This window comes from Alosa pseudoharengus, unplaced genomic scaffold, assembly GCF_046254945.1.
Source record: "Alosa pseudoharengus isolate Yale_2024_CS ecotype anadromous, Long Island Sound unplaced genomic scaffold, YU_APseudo_1.1 YU_APseudo_1.1_scf_3, whole genome shotgun sequence".
NCBI classification, from domain to species: Eukaryota; Metazoa; Chordata; class Actinopteri; order Clupeiformes; family Clupeidae; genus Alosa; species Alosa pseudoharengus.
Window position 1 is genome coordinate 22,423,743 of NW_027468718.1, and position 21,355 is coordinate 22,445,097.

Genomic DNA, 21,355 nt, shown 5'->3' on the forward strand with positions numbered 1-21,355 from the left:
TATGTCTCATTATTTCTGCATTATTGCTGCTGTTGATACATTGCTAGGCTGTCAGGAATTTGAGGAGCGTCTGTGTACAAACTTAATTCTTTACCCTCAGGGTGTGAGTCACGGCACCAAGGGACAGGCAGAATTAAATAAGCAGCAGACTGAAATATGTGATTACCTCCTTCAAAACTGAAATTATGGAATGGATTTTTATGCTGTAACACCATATGCTCTAACCTTAATTCAGTGGATGAGTTCCAGGCCTCTCTGACGATTTATCCATAGCCAGTGGCTTGGATTTGTCTCCAGAGGGGAAAAGTTAACTAATAGGGCATTGACCAGAGCTGGACTCTAGAGAAGTAGTTCCTCACATAGCTCAGACTGACACACTGCTTGAGTTTAATCTCCTCTAAAGTGTCTCCATCTCTCCCTCTTTAGGAATAAGAAAAGGACAAGGCAGTCAAGTGGCTGGACTATGATTCTAAAAGATGACACTGGTGTCGTTGGTTGGACATGGCGTGTTGGGAACTACCTGCTGCTCTTCTTGTCTCTCACCATAGTTCAAGTGCATTCAGACCTGGAGTTTACAAAGGATAAACACTATTCATGGAAAACAGGTATGAATTGCAAAATGTCTCATTAAAGTTAATGCTTCATGCCCTCCTGATTACCTGCTTGTGTCACAGAAATTCAACTCCCAAATGGGAATGAATAGAAACCTTCTTTCTGTTCTGTGGGTCTTATGTTGGGTTGTATGCTCATCTGAACAAATGTTCTATAGATGACACTGAAATGAGCTTGTTATAATTTTAGATAATTTTAAAGTACTGCATGTATATTTCTTATTGTTCTTTTTGTAATAGATAAACATATGCATTACATCATGTTTTTTTTACGTGTTATAACACATTGAACTATTTCAGCCACATACTCACTCACTCACTCTCACTCACTCACTCACTCACTCACCCACTTACTCACACACTTACTCACTCACACACTCACTTACTTACTCACACACTCCATTGCCATGCAGGATAGACTTTTGCTTTCCATTTCCACTTGAGTAGCACTTGTGCTTTCATTCAGTATTCTCTTAGCAGCTGTAAAAAAACCGCCAAGACTGATGAAGGAACCATGGGAGGATATAGGGACGTTAGCATAATGGTGTATTCTCTGTGGAAGATTATCCATCTCCTGGCGGCTGGTGACAAGAGTCTGAGGAGAGTATAATCACATATAATGATATATATAGTAATCTGTTCTCAGTTTTCAAAGCTACAGCAAGTAATTATTTGCCATTCTGGATTCCTGTGAATTTATGACCAAGCCTCTCAAAGTAGGATAGTAAGGATAGCTGCACCTTCTATGGGAAATCTGTTTGAACTTTTATTACATGGAGCTACAGCAGGGTTTTTTGGGCTAACAGATGTTTACAGTTTATCATACAGGCAGAGTTTATATATTGATAAGGGTAGAAGTAAAACATCAATTCACCGTAGAACAGCCTATCTGATTTTTTTTGAATCACAGCACAAGTATAAATGCTGGAGTCTGAACAAATACATTTGAAAATTCTATTGTCTTTTCAGATGTACAAATTCACTCTATACTCTGCAACAGTATACAAATCTTTATCTTCCTCTGGCACATGCTGAGAATGTGTTTCAGCACACAGATAAAGCCAAGGATTTAATTTATGGTTTTGAATGTGACCGTGTCAAAGCTATAGCAGATGCACCTGTCTATCTCCTTTTCCAACGCAGCATGACAACTTTGCTGTCAGTACAAAAAGCCTTCGCTCCGTCTGATTATTACTTTCATTTCATTCTCTGCAGTTGGGTAATGATACTGCCCATGTGATAAAGAGTTTGATTAATTTCACTTGAAAGGGCGTATGTTCAAAAGGGATCTAAGCAGAACACCAGGAGTGCGGATTGGCACCCTTGCAGAGCAGAAGGCAGATTATGTGAACTGGTGCCTCACTTAGGATAGGAAATCACTGTCTGATACTTAATTTTTTTACAGCCATTTTAGATTGCTACACCGTGCATCTGAACTAAGTGGAGCGGTTTTGATCTGCTGAATTCCAAATTCTGATTTCACTTACAACATGATTCCTTGAACAAGAAGATTTTAAATCATATTGAAAAATCATTTCATATGTACACAAAGCCTAAAACCTAAACACTTAAGCATTTCATTTGGCTAATAACCTTAAACAGCTAGTTGTACTGTACATGGCAGTGTAACAGCATTTCTTACTTTGCCTTGTGTGCTTGGCTGAGCAGTAATGGGGAGTCTTTCAATGGCCTTTGCTGTGACTGTGTCTGTGAGTGTGAATATGCATAGAGGTTTGGGTTTGACCTTCATCAGCGTTTGTGAGACTGGAGCACCCAAGGCAATGGCTAATGGGGCAATCATTTAGTTCTTTAAACAAAGCTGTCTCATTAGACCTTTAAAGTACACAACCACTTTTAAGCTATTTTTCTCTAGCCTTGAGAGAAATAATGCTTTGTGCTCTCTCAACTCTGCAATCTGTTTTGGCCACTTTCAGATTTTAATCATACGGACAGTGTTTTCATCTTCATACATTTTTTAATGTATTTATTGAGATTCGGGGTTTGGGTTTCATGAAAGTGTGATATATAGCACAGTAAATTATGAACCTTATCAGCAGGCCTACAATTTGGATTAGTATGACCCTCTGCATGGGAGCTGCTTTTAAAAAGTAAGCCTAATGGTCTACGTGCAGTAGTGTCAATTCCAAGAAAAAAACTTGTTATGGTAGTGTTTTTCTTTCTTTAAACATGCAAATCCAATTGCTTTATGTATAACCAGACCCAAATGAAGTTCACTTTGTGAAAGGGGTCTGGCCCCTCTTCCATTGAAATATTTCCCCAAAGTGGGTGGGCCTTATACAGTACTATGACAGAGGAGTCCGGTTGAGGCACTTTTGTAAACAACTAATGGCTGCCGCTGATTGTGTCAGTATTTAACAACCTGGACAGAGTATTAGCTTTATAAGAAGGAACAAAACAGCACTTAAGCTTTTGTCAACAAGAAAGATGTGTTTGCTGTACTTACAACAGTATTCATGTTAAACATGAGCCACGGTGGCAACATAGCAACCTAACAGCTGTTTTGAGTCAAGGCTATATTAGCCTATTAAAAAACTTGCTGATCGAGAATACAATACCATTTTGTGGAATAATGCATCATCATATGAAATTTGCAACAATCAAAAACAGTGACTCAAACAGTCTGGTAGCCTATAAGTAACATCACGCTCTGTCTGCCACTTGTTGTCTATAGCTGGTCATGCTTTGCATGTATGGCATTCTGAAACATCCTTATATTTGGGACCATTATCGGTTGTTTCAATTTGGGACCTTGCAGTCAGAATTGTTGTTTGTTTATTCAAAGTCTAAAGACAGTCCAAAGAAGCTTGGGCTGTTAGAAGTGTCAGTTTATTGCACATTCTTTTTTACTTTGTTTTGAATAGCCACTGCATACCTGTGCTTGTTGGCGTGTTGTTGCAAAATCTGCAGAATCATTTTATGCAAGCAAATCGCATACAGGGGGTCTTTATTGTTGAGGTCAGACATGATAATCATCCACACATCTTGCACTCGCTTAACTATTTACCTGTGTAGCCTACATTGATTTGGTTCTGCCAAAGCCCTGCTTCTATCCTCTCTGGTAGCCTAGAGTGCTGTGTGAGATGGGGAGTAGTGCTCCGAAAGCCAATATGTGCTTTTTTTCACTGATAAATTTAACAATATCTTTTGCATTTCTTATCCAAACAATGTCAAGCTTGGCAATGCACTTACTCTTGTCAGTAGCAAGACACCTGCCAAATCAGTTGGACGAACGGTTCGACAGATATGTGGTTAATAAGAACACATATATTTAATTAACTGGAACTTAACATGAACTGATTTGCCCCATATTTTTTGTTTGCATCCAGATACCCTAATAATGAACCTTGAAAATCGAAAAAGCACATTGAAATTGAATGCTGAAAATCCAGACCAGTTTTCATTGATGGGCCTATATTGGCTAGGCTTATTTCAATATTGGGATAAAACGGTAACCAATCTGACACATTGCTTCTGATTCAGGTGGTCAGATGTTCATTAGAAGATAAACCTTGATGACCAAAAAGTGAATAGAATGGCCACTTATCTTGTTATTTGTCTCTGCCTGTCTTTATCAAGCTGTGTTGAACGGGAGAACAGACCAGAAGAGATCACAGCTGGTTGCGCCTTACTTGCCACCAGCTTAACTGTGAAGTTTTTTCTTCTTCTAAATGCTGCATTAACTCTCAATAATTAATAGAGGAGAATTTATGCTTTTGAGTGATGCGACTTTACTGTTGCATCTGCCATATTGATGACCTGATAACCGGTAGCACCCCCAAGATTGACAGCTGGCAGTGGCTTTCAAACCCAGATAAGCAGATTGATATCAGCAAAAAAGATATTTCCAGATGTAACCCCCACAGTTGCCATGCTTTTTCTCTTCCTGAGAAGATATGAGGGATTCAATTGGGAAAATGAGACATAAGGACTTTTTGATTGTACCATTATCACCTCTCTTTTCTTGATGGTCTATTTTAATGAAAGCAACACATATGTCTTCTGATGGCTTCCAACATTTAGATTCTATACCCTAGTATGAGCAATTACAATGCACTTTATGGCAAGTCCTTACAAAATAATCTAAATGTTTCAAAACATGTTTTGAGAAAATGGATGTCAGAAACCTTTGTGTTGCTGGTTTTGTGAGAATCACCCTCATAGATCTTTTAGGGGATATTAATTTGCTTGTTTTTGGACGTAGGTGGTCTGATAAATGGCTATGGTGTTTGCGCAAGATGCACTAGAGTATGTAGAACTGGTTATCTTCAACTTCACAATTGGTCGTCAGCTGGAGGACTGGCCTAACTGTTCATGCACTGACATACAATGAACATGTCTTACATGCCAGTAGGGAATCCCTCAATAAAACTAAGACCACATACTACACCACCATTATTGCCAAAGGACAGAGTAACCCTAGAGAACCTCCACTCCCATTTTTTCACAAACAAAATTAGCTCTATCTGCCAGCAGCTCCAGACAACCCCTACCACTACTTTACTGATGTGTCTTCTCACGCAACTCCTTCTAGATCTTTATCTGCTTTTCCCTGGTCAATGAACACTTTGTCCTTGACCTTGTTATGGACCCTTTCAACAAGGTAAACAAAAACAATGCTTGAACATTCTATTTGGGCCCCAATCTACTTCCTCTGCATTAAGATAACATATGGAATGTTAAAAAGGAAGTCTTGTGGGGCCAACTATGATGCTGATAATGGAACTCTCTTGAAAGGGTCTATAAAGGCTAGGCCTACCACCTGCCACCCTACTGGTCAAGATCTGCTGGCTCTCTATCCCCCTCTGGCCCATGTACCCTACTGGTCAAGATCTGCTGGCTCTCTATCCCCCTCTGGCCCATGTAATACATTTGTCTCTCCTTACTGGCTCTGTACATCCCTCTCTCAAAACAGCAGTTATCACTCCTGTTTAAAACCGAGAGCAGCCACTGACGATTTTTGACCCATTTCCAACCTTCCATTAGATGTCAAACTTGAGCGTACCGAGTCAATCAGTTCCAGGAACATCTAACCCATCATGACCTATGGGAGGAGTTTCGATCTGGGTTTAGGGCAAAGCATACCAGAGGCGATTGCTCTGACTACAGGGGAAGCTCAGCCTCCTCTAAAATATCACAGAAAATCGCATACTGTATTACATTAGCCTACAATTCCAACTAGAACATGCTAAAAACGTGTTCAACTTCATGGCTAGTTCGTTCAGCAATAAGATTTTGCCGGTCATTTATTGTGATTTTGCACCCGTAATACATTGCTGTGACGACACAACCCATCAAAAAACCATGCAAAAAACCCATAGACACTCAGCTTCACTGGACTTTCAATGGCACTACAGAGTGGGCAGATCTCAGTGCAGAAAAGCTAGACGTTTATTGGACAAGCGCCACAAAATTGTAATTACCAGGGAAGCCCAGTGTCTCTGGGAGTGAATGGGACAGTGGGATGGCCTGGCTAAAAGCCCACCAGGGGAGATTAAAAATGAAACAGCAAGGCAGATGAACGTACAGAATAGTCACAGAGAAATAACTCTAGTAGCCTATTTAAACTATTTAAACTCCTCCCAAGCTGCCATGTCTCAGAACTCTATACTGTTTGGTCTATTCTGGGTTTTGGAATAATTTTTGCCCTCAAAGAACAATATAGGACCTTAATAATATTAATTTAATAATTGACCATTTTTATCAGAGCTTCCCCTATTCCAAAGAGCAGCAACCGCCACTGAAGCATACAGTAGTACTAAGACAGGCCATGTCAGCATTAATATCCTCCTTGACCTCACAGCTGCCTTCGACACTGTCTGTCACAGCTAACTCTTAACCCATCTGAAAACATTACTAGGCATCACTGGCATGCCACTAGTTTAAATCATATCTCACAGCATGAGAACAGTTTGTCTCTATAGATAACTTTAGGTCCCCCCCTCTCCCTCATGGTGCTCCTCAGGGCTCTGTCCTAAGCCCTATCCTCTTTATTATCGACATCATCCCGCTTGGCCGTATATTACATTAACATGGCCTAAACTTTCACTACTATGCTGATGATACTCAAACTTCGTCCACTAAGCCCTCTCAGACTCTACCACCCTCCAACCTGGTTGACTGCTTCAATGCTGTCAATAGCTGAGTGACACAGAACTCAACCAAGACAAGACAGAAGCCCTACTGCCATCACCTCTGCGCCATCCCACACCCTATGCTCCACAGATGCCCATCTACTGTCCATCCCACACCCTATGCTCCACAGATGCCCATCTACCGTCCATCCCACCCTCTAGGCTTCGCTTCATGGGTGACGGGTTCCTTCAGCGTGGCTGGCTCTAAACTCTGAAATGCCCTGCCACTATAGCATTGTGCAAAGCTGTTACACTGAATACTGTGTAAGAAGGCAGGATTTTTCCCATTTCGGACACAGTGTTTTCTTGTCACTGCTGTATGCTATCATTTGTATAATTTCTATCATATGTATAATTTTTCTCTTATATACCGTTTCCTCTATGTTTGTAACTTGAAAGGTGCTTATAGACAAAATGTGTTATTATTATTATTGTTAGTAGTAGTAGTGGTAGTAGTAGTAGTAGTAGTAGTAGTAGTAGTAGTAGTAGTAGTAGTAGTAGCAGCAGCAGCAGCAACAGCAGCAGCAGTAACAGTAGTAGCAGTATCAAATGAAATTAATTGTGGTTTGAGGAGATTTTGACCATAGAGACTGTAGTGTAGTGCTCAATTTAGTTCATCTCCTAAGGGGCATATATGGGCTACTACACTGTAAAGGGTATGTTGCACTTTTCTATAAATGTGCAGATGGTTTCAAAATGATTCATGGAATATAGTCTAATTTTACATTTTTGTCCAGAGGCCTGATCTGTGCATAAATTCTGTTGTACAGGCAACAGTATGTTATTGATTTTTCAAAAATATAGTACCCTCGTTACATCTATCCTAATGCATCACAGACATGAAAATATGTGAAGGCTTTCTCCATTTTATTATGCTCCTCAGGGCAGAACCTTAGATTGATCCTTTGTTAGATGAGCTGGCTTTCCTGACACCTTCAGAAAAGAATGGTTTTATCATTGTTGCTACGTCCGGGCTCTTAAAATCAGATTAAATCCATAAAGGTCAGGGTATGTAGACAATTTAATGCATAATACAACACCCCAGACCCTTTGGAGGACCAGATGTATATGTTCATCACATTATGTGAGGAGCTCTTTTTTTGTGGGCTACATTATATCCATGTGCATGTTTTGACAATACTCTTAAATGAGAAGGTTGCAAATTCAGTCATGGAATCAGGTTGAGGTTTATCATGTTAAATCCATCCAATAAACAAGTACATTTTACATAGCCTCATCTGAAAACTAGATATTTCATATTAAAGTGAAAATTGTTCATGAATTATTCATGAGCACCAGTTACACATAACAGAGTTTAAATGTGTATTTTTTTCCCTAAAGTTCTCACTTTTACCTCAAAGTTTCTCTCAGACATATAGCTTCAGTGTTTTTACTGAGACATTGGAAAGCCAAGTTTTCTCCCAGCAGAAAGATGCACTGCTTTACCCTTGAGTTATGAATGAGCCCTTGTGAGCTCAGTACAGAACACAAAACATGTTATGTCTAAAACACAGTGTTATCGATTTGGTTTATGGTAGATTGAACATAAACTGGCACAAATTCAGAAAACGGTTGTAAATCTGGTGTATGGTTGTATTCAGAGGTTGTATTTCTGCAGACTGAAACAGTAACTTTTCCATCATATTTTAGACCCTCTGAAAGACTTTTTGTATTCAAAATTGATCGTGAGAGACTGATTACCAGGATCCTTGCCAGTCTGCAACAATGGGTTTGTCAGAGTCACACAACTACGGCCTATCTGCTGAGCAGATGACTGCAAAAAATGAATTGAAATTAAAATATCCAAAATTTGCATTTCAGCTGGCACCATATTTCTCTGGTCTTGCCAGCGAGTTCCCCTAAGCTCATTTTAGATCGCAGCATGTGCGCTGAATGTACAATTCACCCAGTAACTTCCCCCTGTCCTCCTAATGGAATTGTCACAGCCATAGCTACTCGCTAATTTTGTTCGCATTGGTGCAAATATACAAGCAGGCAGAAGATTTGCAGAGCTTTGCTTTTTAATAATTAAAGATGCTGAGGGTCAACTTAAACCAGACACAGTGGTCCTTTGTTTTGGCTGATAGTTATGCTTTCATTTGGTCCTGGCTGGGTTTTCTGTTGGGCTTAGAGGTAAAGTTGGAGGAGGGGTTGTGTGCTGCATTGTTAAATCTGCCTATGATTCTCAGGAGATTTTAGGGATAAAGTCTCTGCACAGATAACATCCAAATTAAATGTGGGAACTTGGTACTGAGAGAATGGGCTTAGAGGCAGTGATTCCTCTGAATGAGAAATCAATAAAGGTTTCATTAAGGATGGAGGGTTCATCTCAAGCCCTTTTTGCAGCCACACTTCAAACCTACACACTCCACCCTGTACAGTCAATTGACAGCATGGTCCCAGAAGGTTTAGATATCTATTTTTCTTTGGCTTTTGAGATCATTTATTTTTGTTGGGCCGATTTTATACTGGACACCATCTTGGGCCATCTCATATATGTCAGTCACTCTTGTGCAGGGGTCAACTGTGGCTCTGCTGATGAGCTCTCCTGGGCAGTTATTGCTAGAAGACAATGCTAGCTCTCAATGATGATAAATTATTTGGTAGTAATCAGCAGCAGACATTGACTGCCACATTACATCCGTTCATCACAACACAGGAACACTATTTTTAAAAACTGTTATAATGATGAAGCAGTTCTCCTGATGTATTCTTATATGAAGCAGATCAGATTTAATGATAGCCTTTGTTTGGTTTATAATGATGAAGGCATAGTATGTTAACATGTCTCCTACATGTTTGAAGAGTGAAATCAGACAATAAGGTAGTAAGTTTGTCTTTGTTTTTAAGACATCAAGCTGAAACGATTTTGTAAATTAAGCATAAAATGGCCCTCTAGTCGACTTTTCTCTGGCTAAAGGAAGCATCAGTATTGTAAACGCTCCCTGAACCCACCCTAAGAAACAAACACCCCACCGCACCCTTAACCACTTTTCTTTGGGAGCTGCTGTGTCTGAGCAACAGGAAAGGAGTGTGACAGAAGAGGGAAAAGGAGACAGCCTGAGTGAATTCAACTCCCCACTCCCAACCCTCACCTTTCCTCTTTCTGCTTCCCTTTCTGTTTCAAATATCGCTGTTTTGATGTGTGAGGTTCGTTGTGGTAATGGTCATCTATGTGCGCCGGTTATCAAAGCGACCTTGAGAGAATCTGAAGGTGAGCCTTCAAAAGCGCTCTCAGCATTGATCATGCAGTTGAGATTCTTCCGTGTGCCCCTCTGCTGTGCTATCTCCGTCAGGTGGGAACTGATTGAGGTTGTCATAAAAGCTGACGCCCGATCTCGGCGGACCTACCAGCAAGGAATTTCCAAGCAGTCAGTTCACGTTTCCCCTGGAGAATATCCTCAGCTGAGAGTTGGATTTCAGAATGGTTCCTGTCTCAGAACTCTTTTCAAGTTTTGAAAGGGTGGTATGTCAGCTATATGCAAAATATGGTGATTTTTGAGGTGTCATGAATGATGAATTTCGACTGGACATCATGTTGAAAGAGGCGAGAGGTCTGCAGCAGCTCTAGAATGCTAATCATTTTACGAAGAAATTGGCCTCTTAATTTCATAATCGAGTCTGCAAACTATAGTCCCTGCACATGTGCAGAATGAAATATTAAGGCTAATAGAATGGATAGGAGGATATAATTTGAGCTCCTGGGGGCTCTTGGTATGTGGCTTTGTGTGCACATTTCCCCACTTACCCATTTATCTAATTCCACTGCTTCCCACTGTCTGCATGAGCATTCCGGCATCACTCCTGTATCCCTGCGTGTGTGTCCCCAGCATTTGGGTCACTGAAGCTGCGCTACCAATATCTGTGCAGCTCATAATTCCCAGTAAACAGCACTAGGCAAAATTCATCCCAGTTTTTACTATATAACAGCTATTGCACGGCAGACTTGCACTGTGGTCCTGATGCTATGGTATTGGCAAGCCCCCCAGTATGCTGTCGTGATCTGAAGCCAAGTCTACAATCCAGAGTAGTCTTGCAGAAAAATGAGTCTCATTTGGAATCAGGGAAGAGAAGACATCTGCACCGCACTGAGGATTCCCTGACACCACAGAATAGATAACGGAGATAACAGCACAACAACAGAGAACACACCAAGACACAAGCTGCCATTAAGGCCGTTTGATAACTCCACTTGGCCTGTAAATAGGCACCTGCTCAAAACTTAAGTGTGAGTGAAAACAAACGAGAGGGGGGGGGGGGGGGGGGGACACACACACAGCTATATCTAAAAATATATATTTTTCCGTCAGGGAATAATTTTCACTGCAGCAAATATCCTAGCGGTAATGTTTCCATGCTGTCATGAACGATGAGACTCCAGGCTGCTGCAGACACACAGGCAGTCAAATTGGTTCCCTTGTGATTAGGTCTCAGCCGAGGCACTATCTTCAGCGCACCTCAGCCTTCCCACCGCCCTGTCAGAGGGGTAATTAACATGATATTACATGGCCGGAGGGCAACTCCAGGGCTCCTCGGGAGGGCCCCCTTATGGCAGGAGATGTCATATCCCTGCTGTCATTGCCCTGTCCGGTACCACCACTATGGTAATGGTGGCCTATGTTGCATGCAAGCATACACAACATATTACCACCCATCTACACACCCCTACTATGTCTTCTGTAAAGAGTGGGTTTATCACTGACACTGTATAACAATAAGTGACATACTGTTACTAAACCTTCTTAATTCCTCACACTAATGTTAAAGATCCCTTCAAGGGTTAATGGTAAGGTTGGTGCCTCGATATTGTGGTATTGATTCATTTATTTCCAGACTATCTCTTCTCGTTCATTTCCTCAATCGTATCTCCTAGACAGAGACCGAGAGAGTGCATTGGTGAGAAGAGGGAAACAGCATTTGGCTTGACGGGCATGGCAAGTCAATTCTACTGATTCGGTGGAGTAATGCTATAAATATTAAACTGCTGCCTTATCGCCAACAATGTCAGGCATTCCAATAGATCAGGCACCAGACACAGACACGGAGACGCCAGCGATCTGACCAACTGAGTCGGAGAACTCAGTTCCAAGAGCTAAGCAAAAGCAAACACATTAGGACTTTTGTAAATGTCAGAATATTGGAATCGTTTTTTTTTTGTTCCCAGATTGTGTGCCTGCTTGCAGTAAATATTCAAGAAAACAATCTATACATAATGCTGGAGCTCTGGTGAAGACTCTGGGGAATGCTCAGGTTTAGCCTCACGTGCTACTGGTCTCGGAGAATTTAGAGAAATGTAGTAAAAAATCCATGTTTTGTCTTACAAACAGGCACTTTTACTTTGCCTTTTGTATTTAGTCCGGCTAGGAATGTCTTTCTCAGATGGAAAGCAGTTGAAATCTAAATAGGGTGCTCCTGGGGTTGCATTTCAATGAGCTGAGGGAGAACACAGGCATGTAATAATAAACAGACACCTTCAGGAAATTGTTGCTTGTGTGCTCAGCCGTGGGGGCTTACTTGCCGTTGTCTTATTGAAAGAGAATGCAATTGGTTGAGTAAATAGAAGGGTCATGTGCACATTTGCAGTACCAGCAGTGTGATTTTATAATTGCTACAGCATACAACAAATAGAAACGGTAGGAAACAGCATATTGCTACTTACTACAAATGCAAACAATATATATTTATATATACATGTATATATAAAAAAACAGACGGCAAACAATAGTAGTTTTTTGTTATTTGCCATTAGTAAAAAAAGTTGTCTTGAACATCCATTACAATTACCATTCTTTCAAGAACAAAAATGCAGATTTCAGAGACATGCCAAGTATTGCTATACTTCTGTGCAATTCTTACCTTTTAATGCTAAAATATACCGTAGAAATGCTTTTAATTGTCAAGTTGTACAAGTATGCAGTGCCGTTCTTAGAGTTACACGCTTCTGCTGGAAGACGAAGCAGGAGATTGCTTTGCAGTTCAGTATGGAGACGATCCATTTCAACCATGCTGAACAATGGACTGAGGCAGACAGTCAGCATGTGCTACCTTGTTTCAGCCTCTGATAAAGTGTCCCCTTGTGTGCAGTGTCCTCACGGCTCCCTACTCCTGAGAGAATGTTCCTCTCAAAATGCCTAATTAGCTCCTAATTATCCCTGTCATATGTGTGAGCGTTGCATCTGCACATCCCAGGCTCAGGTTCCCTCTGGAGACAGTGAAAGACAGGTGAAAGCTTGCTGGGTGCTGTCATCTCCCCGGTTTTCACCTCCAGTGGTTTAGAGCCCATGACAACTGATAGAGCTTCAGCTGACCAGGAGACCTCAAAAGCGTGCTGTTACCTTGCTTAGATCAGCTCGCCATGAACATCATCCCCGGGAGCAACCTCTTTCAACTTTTAAAAATGTGTACAAATTGCTTTCTCCTCACTGGCTGGTTCTTTCAGGTTTCTTTTTTCTTGCAAGACCATGCTTGTTTCAAAGGTGAAGGTTTGTTCATTACCTCTTCTATTGACAAAACCTAATTGTTGAGGCAATTGAATCCTCAGGTTTTAAGAGGGATTGGATAAGGTGTTTAAAATGCATGTCTTGTTGAGGCAGCAAATAACTTAAAGCAATTAACTTTTATCAATTAATTACTATGGCAAGAGGAGGCAAATTTGGGATTGGGCTTTTTATTGGTAGAGCTTGAAGAAATATGTGTTGTTTGCCAGAAATGTCAAGTTTCTACATAATATAAATAGCATTAAGTCCTTTGAAGGTGACACACATGGCAGAGTTTTTGTGCTGTAATTGGTGCTGACATTGTATGATACTTGATCACAATATTTGCATGCTGTTTACAGAATCAGCTTTTTGGGCCAAGTATGTTGTGACTATGATTTTGGCTCAGGTTGTTGGTGGCTCTCAAAGCCATATTGCTGAATGCAAATACTAAACAGATGATACCATACACAGACAATAGATAGATAATTAAGCATAACCTCTATATATTGAATACAGGCTTCATAAATAAAAGCAACTGTATGATGCATTAGTGCATGTAATAGTGCATACATGGCAAATAAACAAGCATTTTTTGATTAGTAGTGATATAACACAACACTTGACAAAATATTCCATCATAAACAATCAGTGTAGAGTATTTGACTCATTCTATTAAAAGGTTTTGTTTTGCAGCAAAGACATAATGATGTCCTGGTGACACATTTCCTTACGTTTGCATTGATTCTCGATCCGATTTCATTTGCCCTTATTGCCTTCATTGTCCCACAAATGAATATGAGAAGAAAAAACATGTCTCTTGGAGCACAAGGAGGTGATCTCATGCTGCTTCCAGATTCCATTTGTCCCCAGGCTTTGAATTTGGCCTAAACTGCAGGGAGAAAATAACATTCGGTTTTAATCACCCTGATGACCTGAAAGTGGCATCAAAATTGGTTCCATTACAGCTGACAGGTATGAATTACTCTGTCACTTGTCCTGCTGTTAAAGATCAGCAGCTACCATCCCTCCTCATCTCTAAAACATCTTCAGCTAACCAGATTGTTGTCTGTCATTATATGTGCCTTTTTCCAACCACCCTTTTAAGTACTTGTTTTGAAGACTTACATTTTTTCTAAAGCAAAAATTATGCTATCACATCGCAGCGAACACAGACAAGCGTGCTCCCCTGTGGTTACAATTTTTTATACCCTAGTCCCATTATCAGCAATCAACCAATTCCATGCACAGTGTCACTTGAATGTAATATGTATACTTTAGATGGACATAATACATAACGTGTGCACAATTTCTTCTAGCCATCTGAGAGGCATGTTATGCAGTATATAGTTGTGATGGGTGGTTAAGTCCTTGTTTTCAGATTGTGCTAGAGCAAGGTGCTAACAACGCCAAGGCAGTGGTGCCAGTGCCCAAGAAGCATATAGTTATAACAAATATTTAAGTACAGAAGAAGAAGATTCTGCCAAGAGCTTCTGCCAATTTAAATGACTAAGTTGAAATGTGTTCACAATACTGTGATATTCATTCAAGTTACTCATCAAACAAATATAAAAATAAAATAAAAATACTGTAAAACTGTTTTAGTATGGAATATAAACAGTAAGAAGATCTCAGAGTTCACACCAAGTTAACAATTATACTGAAACAAAGACATTTTTTTCAGCTGTTCTCTGCAGGTTTTTACAGCCATTGTCCATCATTTCATGAAGTGAGATAGCAACTTCATCCCCTTATCATGCCATTGTCCTTTTATGCTCTGCATCCAATCGCTAACTGCTGTACAACTGTGCCACAAAATGATGGTTTTATTTAGATAAACATGCCTTCCACCACATTTTTGATTGCACCCATGGCTGTATTCTCCTAGTGTCTCTCGAAATGTGGTGGCAGGCTCTCACATCATGCAGTTGGTGTTGTAAAGGCACCATCTGCCCCAAATTACAATGTAACTTCCAGAATGCCTTGTCTCAGCTTTTGTCATGCCTCGGGATCTGACAGCACAGAGACAAGGCAGCTGCCTTCAGTGCTGTACTACAGTACAAGCCAAATGAGAAAAAAATTGTGTGAAATCTGCACAGTGTGAGTATGTGTATATATATATATATATATATATATATATATATATATATATATATATATATATATATATATAGTCTTTTGTGAAGTTTGACTGTGCTAAAGGCTTAGGTGGAAAAATTATGTACTTGGCAACTCATGATACATATTAACCCCTGATCTTTTTGAAGAGATTTTTTTTTAACAAGCCACTGCACATCCCATCTAAGTATAGATATCCTTGCAATTACACAGTGCTGCTATGCATCGCACTGTATAGATTTTATGCTCCATTTGAAGTTGATAATGAGGACTTTGCAATACCTTTACCTTTACGCTCACACAGTTTATTTATTGTTGATGTGGTAGATACTCCTAACGGAGTGCATTTTCGCCCAGGCTTCTGTGCCTGTAAAAATGTGTCTTAGTTCACTTCTGGATGCTGCTTCTCTTATTTACAGGTGGATGAAGAGGACTATCCCCTCTTGATCCCAAGGAGCTGAGCTCAGAGTGGCTCCATTCATCTTCTGTTCCCACCAATAAGTCACTAGAAAGAAATGGTTTTGCAGTATCAGCCAGCCCTCTAATGGGTCTGGAGATAACAACTACCTCCACCGCCTGGAATGGCTTTGTTTGGTAACCTGATAGAGAGACAAGAAAGGGATTATGGCGAGCCACTGTTGTAGAGGCTGCTATTGACACTGCCATCCTTGGATCACTTTAACCCCCGAAAGCCCTGTATTCCAGTCTGACATTCTTTTTTATTTCTTAGCTGGAGGATGCAGTTTAGCTGATTTGTGTGCCATGATGTAAAATTCTATTGTTTACTGCTGTGCTAAATTAAGTGAAGAGCTGCTTGAGGACTGAAGCTTTTATCCCACTGCAGCCGTTTCAGTGAGGAGCTTTAACATGATGATAGAGACATCTTTTATCTTAAATGGTGATATGCCTCAGATAGTCATTTTCCCCAAAATGTCCAGACTTTTTTTTTTCTACGTACAGTGCCTACACTGTTTCTATTTACAGTAGATTTTATTTTTATTTTTACTTCCTTTGGCGAGACAACCACACTGACCCCAAATTAGGATATATGGTCTTTTTGCCCCCCACCATCGACTTTAAGGCAGCGCTGTCTGGAAGGTGCAAGAGTTAGGGTTAGGCTAGGCAGCACTGCCTTGAAGTCGACGATGGCCAAAAAGACCAAATTAGTGTAATACTTTGGCAAAGGTGAACGGCTGGATTTTTAAGCCTGCCTGTTTAGCATAATGACATGGCCTCAGCATCCTTATGCAAGACACCATAACTAAATAGGGTAAAACAAATTTAACTAATAGGCTAGATATCACCATGACATTTCCCAGTTGAATACTTACTTTAAGACAAGACAAGTTTTCTGAATTCTTATCTTTGAATATGTTAATGAGGTATTTATCTAATTAAATGTATGCTGATTTGCATACATTTCATCAAGTACAGAAATCTGAACATTGGATAAAGTCTAGTTCAAAATTCTCATTGACAAATTAGAGTCAAATGTATTTACAGAGGGAGTTTTGGATATCTCTTTTTATAGTCAACCAGGAAAGTTTCATAGTGATACCTAGTTAAAATGTCTACCCTATTTACCTGCAATGACTTGCTTATGTAGAGGCCTATTTTATTATGCTAATTAGAAGTCTTAAAATTCAGAAAGTCAGAATTCTGCTTGGTAAACAGAACATTCTGAATCAGCACCAAACATTTATGTGAAATAGATTGTTTACTGACTTTTCGTTGAATTTGCTAGATGCATTTTCTAAATATTTTCCATAGAATTGATCCTAGTCTATGACAACTTCAGTGTCGTCACAGTGAGCTGTGCATGTAATGAGCAGTGCATACAGTAGCCTATGTACAATCATAACAGCTAATGAATTATTCATTTTGAGGCGTGTTTGAGTCATGTTGTACCATCGGATTTTTTTCTGGCATGGTCTTTGCTAACAACCTGTTTTGCATAGATATCGTACATTTACCAAAGTGAATCCACGAGCCCAACTCATTTTGGAGAGCGAGATGCCTAGCAGAGCATTTCTTGTCCATATATCTCTGATTTTTGTTCTAAGACTTGCACATGTAATGGCAAGACAGTGGGATTCATGTTGGGAGACTGGCACATTGCTTCTGCTTTGAATTTTTGTGTCTCCCCAGCTTTGCAGCAAAGCAGGTGTGGATGAAAGACCTGCCTTCCTTCTCCCCGAGATTTTTTAATGCCAGAGTCCACTGTTTCTTCACCCTGCCGCCTGGCTGTATATGACCATTAGCCTGTAGTTCTATCTCTGGACCAGTTATGAATAGTGCTCTGTTGTGCCTGGGGAGGGAGGAAGCTAACATTTCTAATGGTCAGAGAGCAGCATGGGGTGGATCAGGGTGGTCCCTGATCCAATTAGTGGTCGCCTTCTAGTGCATTCTTGTCTGGGGCCTTTTACACTGCAGCAAACTGGATCTGACCTGGAGGACAGTCTGGGAAGGTCAGTTCTCTCTATGCTCCCCAGCATATTTTTCTCTGAAATGAGACACAATTTTTTTGTTTTTGTTTTGTTTTATCTGGAAGCTAATAGTGACTTGTTATTCATAGAGCTTGATAAATATTCACTTGGTTGTATCATTCCTTGCTTCCTGCGAGCGTGTAGAGCAGTGGTCACCAAACTACGGCCCGCGGGCCGGATACAGCCTACCACCTCATTTTGGGTGGCCCCCCAAAACATGTCTGTGGTATGTAGCATCCAGCCCGCACGGGAGTATGACATCGTCAAACTATAACCTCCGCAATTTCCCCCATTCATAGACCTCTCCAGAATAAGTCCCGCCTCCGTAACTTCCGCATCCATCCAACTTCCTGGCGTCGATTGTCTATGGGAAATAACATGGCGTTTCGAAATATCATACCGGTAAAACATCTGTAGGTAGCGAAGTAGAAAAAGCTGGTGGGCAGATTGGCCTACACACTTCTGCCATCTAGTTTCCACTAGATTTTTTGATTGTCGGTGCCATTTAAGTAGTATACTATAGACTATACTACTTAAACGGCACCGAAAATAAAAAAATCCAGTGGGAACTAGATGGCAGAAGTGTGTAGGCCAATCTGCCCAGCAGCTTTTTCTACTTTGTCACCTACAGAGTTTGACAGGTACGATCTTTCAAAATGCCATGTTATTTCCCATAGACATTTGACGACCGAAGGTTGGATGGATACGGAAGTTAGGAGGCGGGACTTATTCTGGAGAGGTCTATTCTCTATGGCGAGTCTTAACAGTACACATGTAATACTCTTTTTGTCCACTGGTGGTTGTTTTGGCGTTGTTTCGCGTTTGCCATCGAAAACGGAATGAAATGTACAGGCCTACCTGCAAACAATGCAAGAGGCCTATGCTGACTGCATCAGTGCTCAAAGTATTCTAAAAGTTTATCCATTAATTGTTAATAACTAACTAACGTCTTTTCAAGTCATATTTCTGGGACTTTCTGATATAATTATTTCTATTTTTTATTCACTCGTTCAAATGTTCATACAAAGACTTCACAAAGTTCTCATAAGGTGAGTGAAAGTTAGAATGGTTGTAATTTCAGACCACTTCAGCACTTCCTAAAATTCTCAGAGTTTGAGAACTTTAATCTATTTGTAGGATATTCACAACATGTGCTGTGTATTCAAAGACACAGAGTTCAGAGTTCACACATTTTTAATAAAATATACTTTTGGGACGATCCCTGCTAATACTTTTGGGAATGCAAAAGTATTTTTATTAGTAGGCCTATTATTTAATTTGAGCTACATTTTACACTGATATGGCATGATGGCAATATAAACACAGCTAACAATGGTATTAAATTGCAATAGCCTATGATTAAATGTAATGGAATATTCAACTAAGGTAGAGTGCTGTTCACAGCACTAAGCTATTTATGGTTACTGATATACTCCGAGTTTCTGGCCCTCTCTTAGAGCCAGGCATAGTGAGCTGGCCCTCGGAAGAAAAAGTTTGGGGACCACTGGTGTAGAGGATGTATCGGAACTCCCCCTATTACCGATGGTCCTGTATTTCCGCCGTCTTGCGTGTATATGTCACTTAATATCCATTTCTATACAAACCAAGGGGGCGGTTTCCTAAAGAAACCTATACACCCACACCATAGGTGTATCTAAATTAGCTATGTACCAAAAATGACATTTTACCGTGACTCTAAGAGCTGTAAACAGTGTTGTAAGGCGTGTACACATACACATACACATTTATGCGTGTACACGCTTGGAGCTCCAGTAGAATTTTAATTTCATGACGAGAATTCTCGGTCTAACCGTTCATGTGCCGTTGAAACGGCGTAAATAGGCGACCCATCAGGCCAGCACTATAACTCCGAGCGTGGTAAACAAAATCGGATATTTCAGGCAGTAAATACTCCCATTAAGAACCAAACCAGATTTTGTTCAAATCTACACACCTATGGCTACTGAAAAATGTAAGGTTCATTTAGCAAATGTTATTTTGAAGTGTTAAAAAACATCGTTGTTTTAGAATTTCCGAACAAAAGTGGTGATAGTTGGGGGTGTTATGATAGCATGTTTCATTAACAATGTGAAATTTAGGAGTGTCTTATCTGCTTTGGCGTCTTTTCAGACCCTGTCTTAGATGGCCGAATGCTATTGCCTGACTCAATTTGATGTTATCTGATAGTAATATTAGACACTGAAAAGGGTAGAGATCTCATTTTCAACTCTGATTCAACTGATTAGTTTTTAGCGTGTATATTGATTCACTGTCTGAATCTCTGTCTTGCACAGCAACACTAAGTTTGATTCCAGTAGGATTTGTGCATTTGTGTTACTCAAATAAATTCTTTCAGTTTTATGACAAGTAATTTTAAATATGCCACCTCAGATTATAAGTCATTTATCTGACGAAATCACTGAAGAAGGCAAGAAAATATTCCGTCCTTAGAATGACTCTCCAGTAACACTCAATAGTATACTGTTTTCCTTCATCAAAAAATAGAGAGTAGGCTACCCTTTCATATGTGAGATATGCAATCTCAAGATAACATAACACAAGCTTCCACTGGGTTTCCGATGAAAGACAATTCAAGCATATATCCATGCTCTTGCGTACTGAGCAGGATTACCATTGCAACAACACATCATCAGTAAGGCAAAGCTAACCTGTCTCATAACATTGTAAATCCTGCTTGTTTCCCATTTAGTGGGTTAACAATCCAATGCTTGCTGGTCTCAGCATCACTATGATAGAAGAGCTGACATTCACAAATAAAAGGTGGCACCACTGTGAATGTTTGTTATTAATATGCAGCAACATGGAAGCAGCAGTCTATGTCTAGTTGTTGCGTGGGCAGAGGGGCTCCATGAATGCAAAGGTCAGACAAGATTAAGATCTTATTTGAATTTCTTGCTGTCATCTCCCAAATTTGTTGGACTCATCTTGTTTAGAATATCAGAGGATGCCATCATGTGCAAGTTCATGGTAAAGTAGATTTCATACAGAAGGTGGTCATGTTAATTCCATTTGTCTTTTAATTTGGTTGAGATGTACCGTACACTGGTTTAAGGATATGTTGTTATATTTTACGCTGGTCTTGTGGAATTTTGTGTTGTATGTTGTATGTTGCATGCTATTCATGGTAGGCTTCTGTCCTGCAACTGAGTTGCATGTTTTCTCCAAAACATAACCTGTAGCATTTGTGCTTTTAGATACCATGTTAACCATGTAGTACCGAATTGTGGAGTTGGACCATAAACATTCTGCATTTCTTTGTTTGGGAAGTAAAAGAGTGGTGAATGGCACACACAGGACTTGTAGCCTACATACAGTATCATAATTTGCCTAATGCCACAACAATATAAAAACTATTGAGTATTTTTGCACTAGTGGTTCTTCTGCTCGATTTTGAGTTATTTCCAATGTCACTATTGTTTGCTTCAGACTACAATTTGCTAGCTAGAAGTGTCCTCACTCATGACATGCATCTGAGATTCAGTGGCATAAGG

General features: G+C 40.1%; 1 protein-coding gene across 1 annotated transcript in view; it reads left to right on the forward strand.

The window, feature by feature from the left end:
- Nucleotides 1-460: 460 nt before the first annotated feature.
- The window catches only part of thsd7ba (thrombospondin, type I, domain containing 7Ba), a 100,053-nt gene continuing 79,158 nt past the window's right edge, over nucleotides 461-21,355 (forward strand). Inside the window, exon 1 of the mRNA XM_076262588.1 lies at nucleotides 461-605. Coding sequence (XP_076118703.1) covers nucleotides 464-605 — 142 coding nt within the window. The 5' untranslated portion in view covers nucleotides 461-463. The remainder of the gene's footprint in view (nucleotides 606-21,355) is intronic.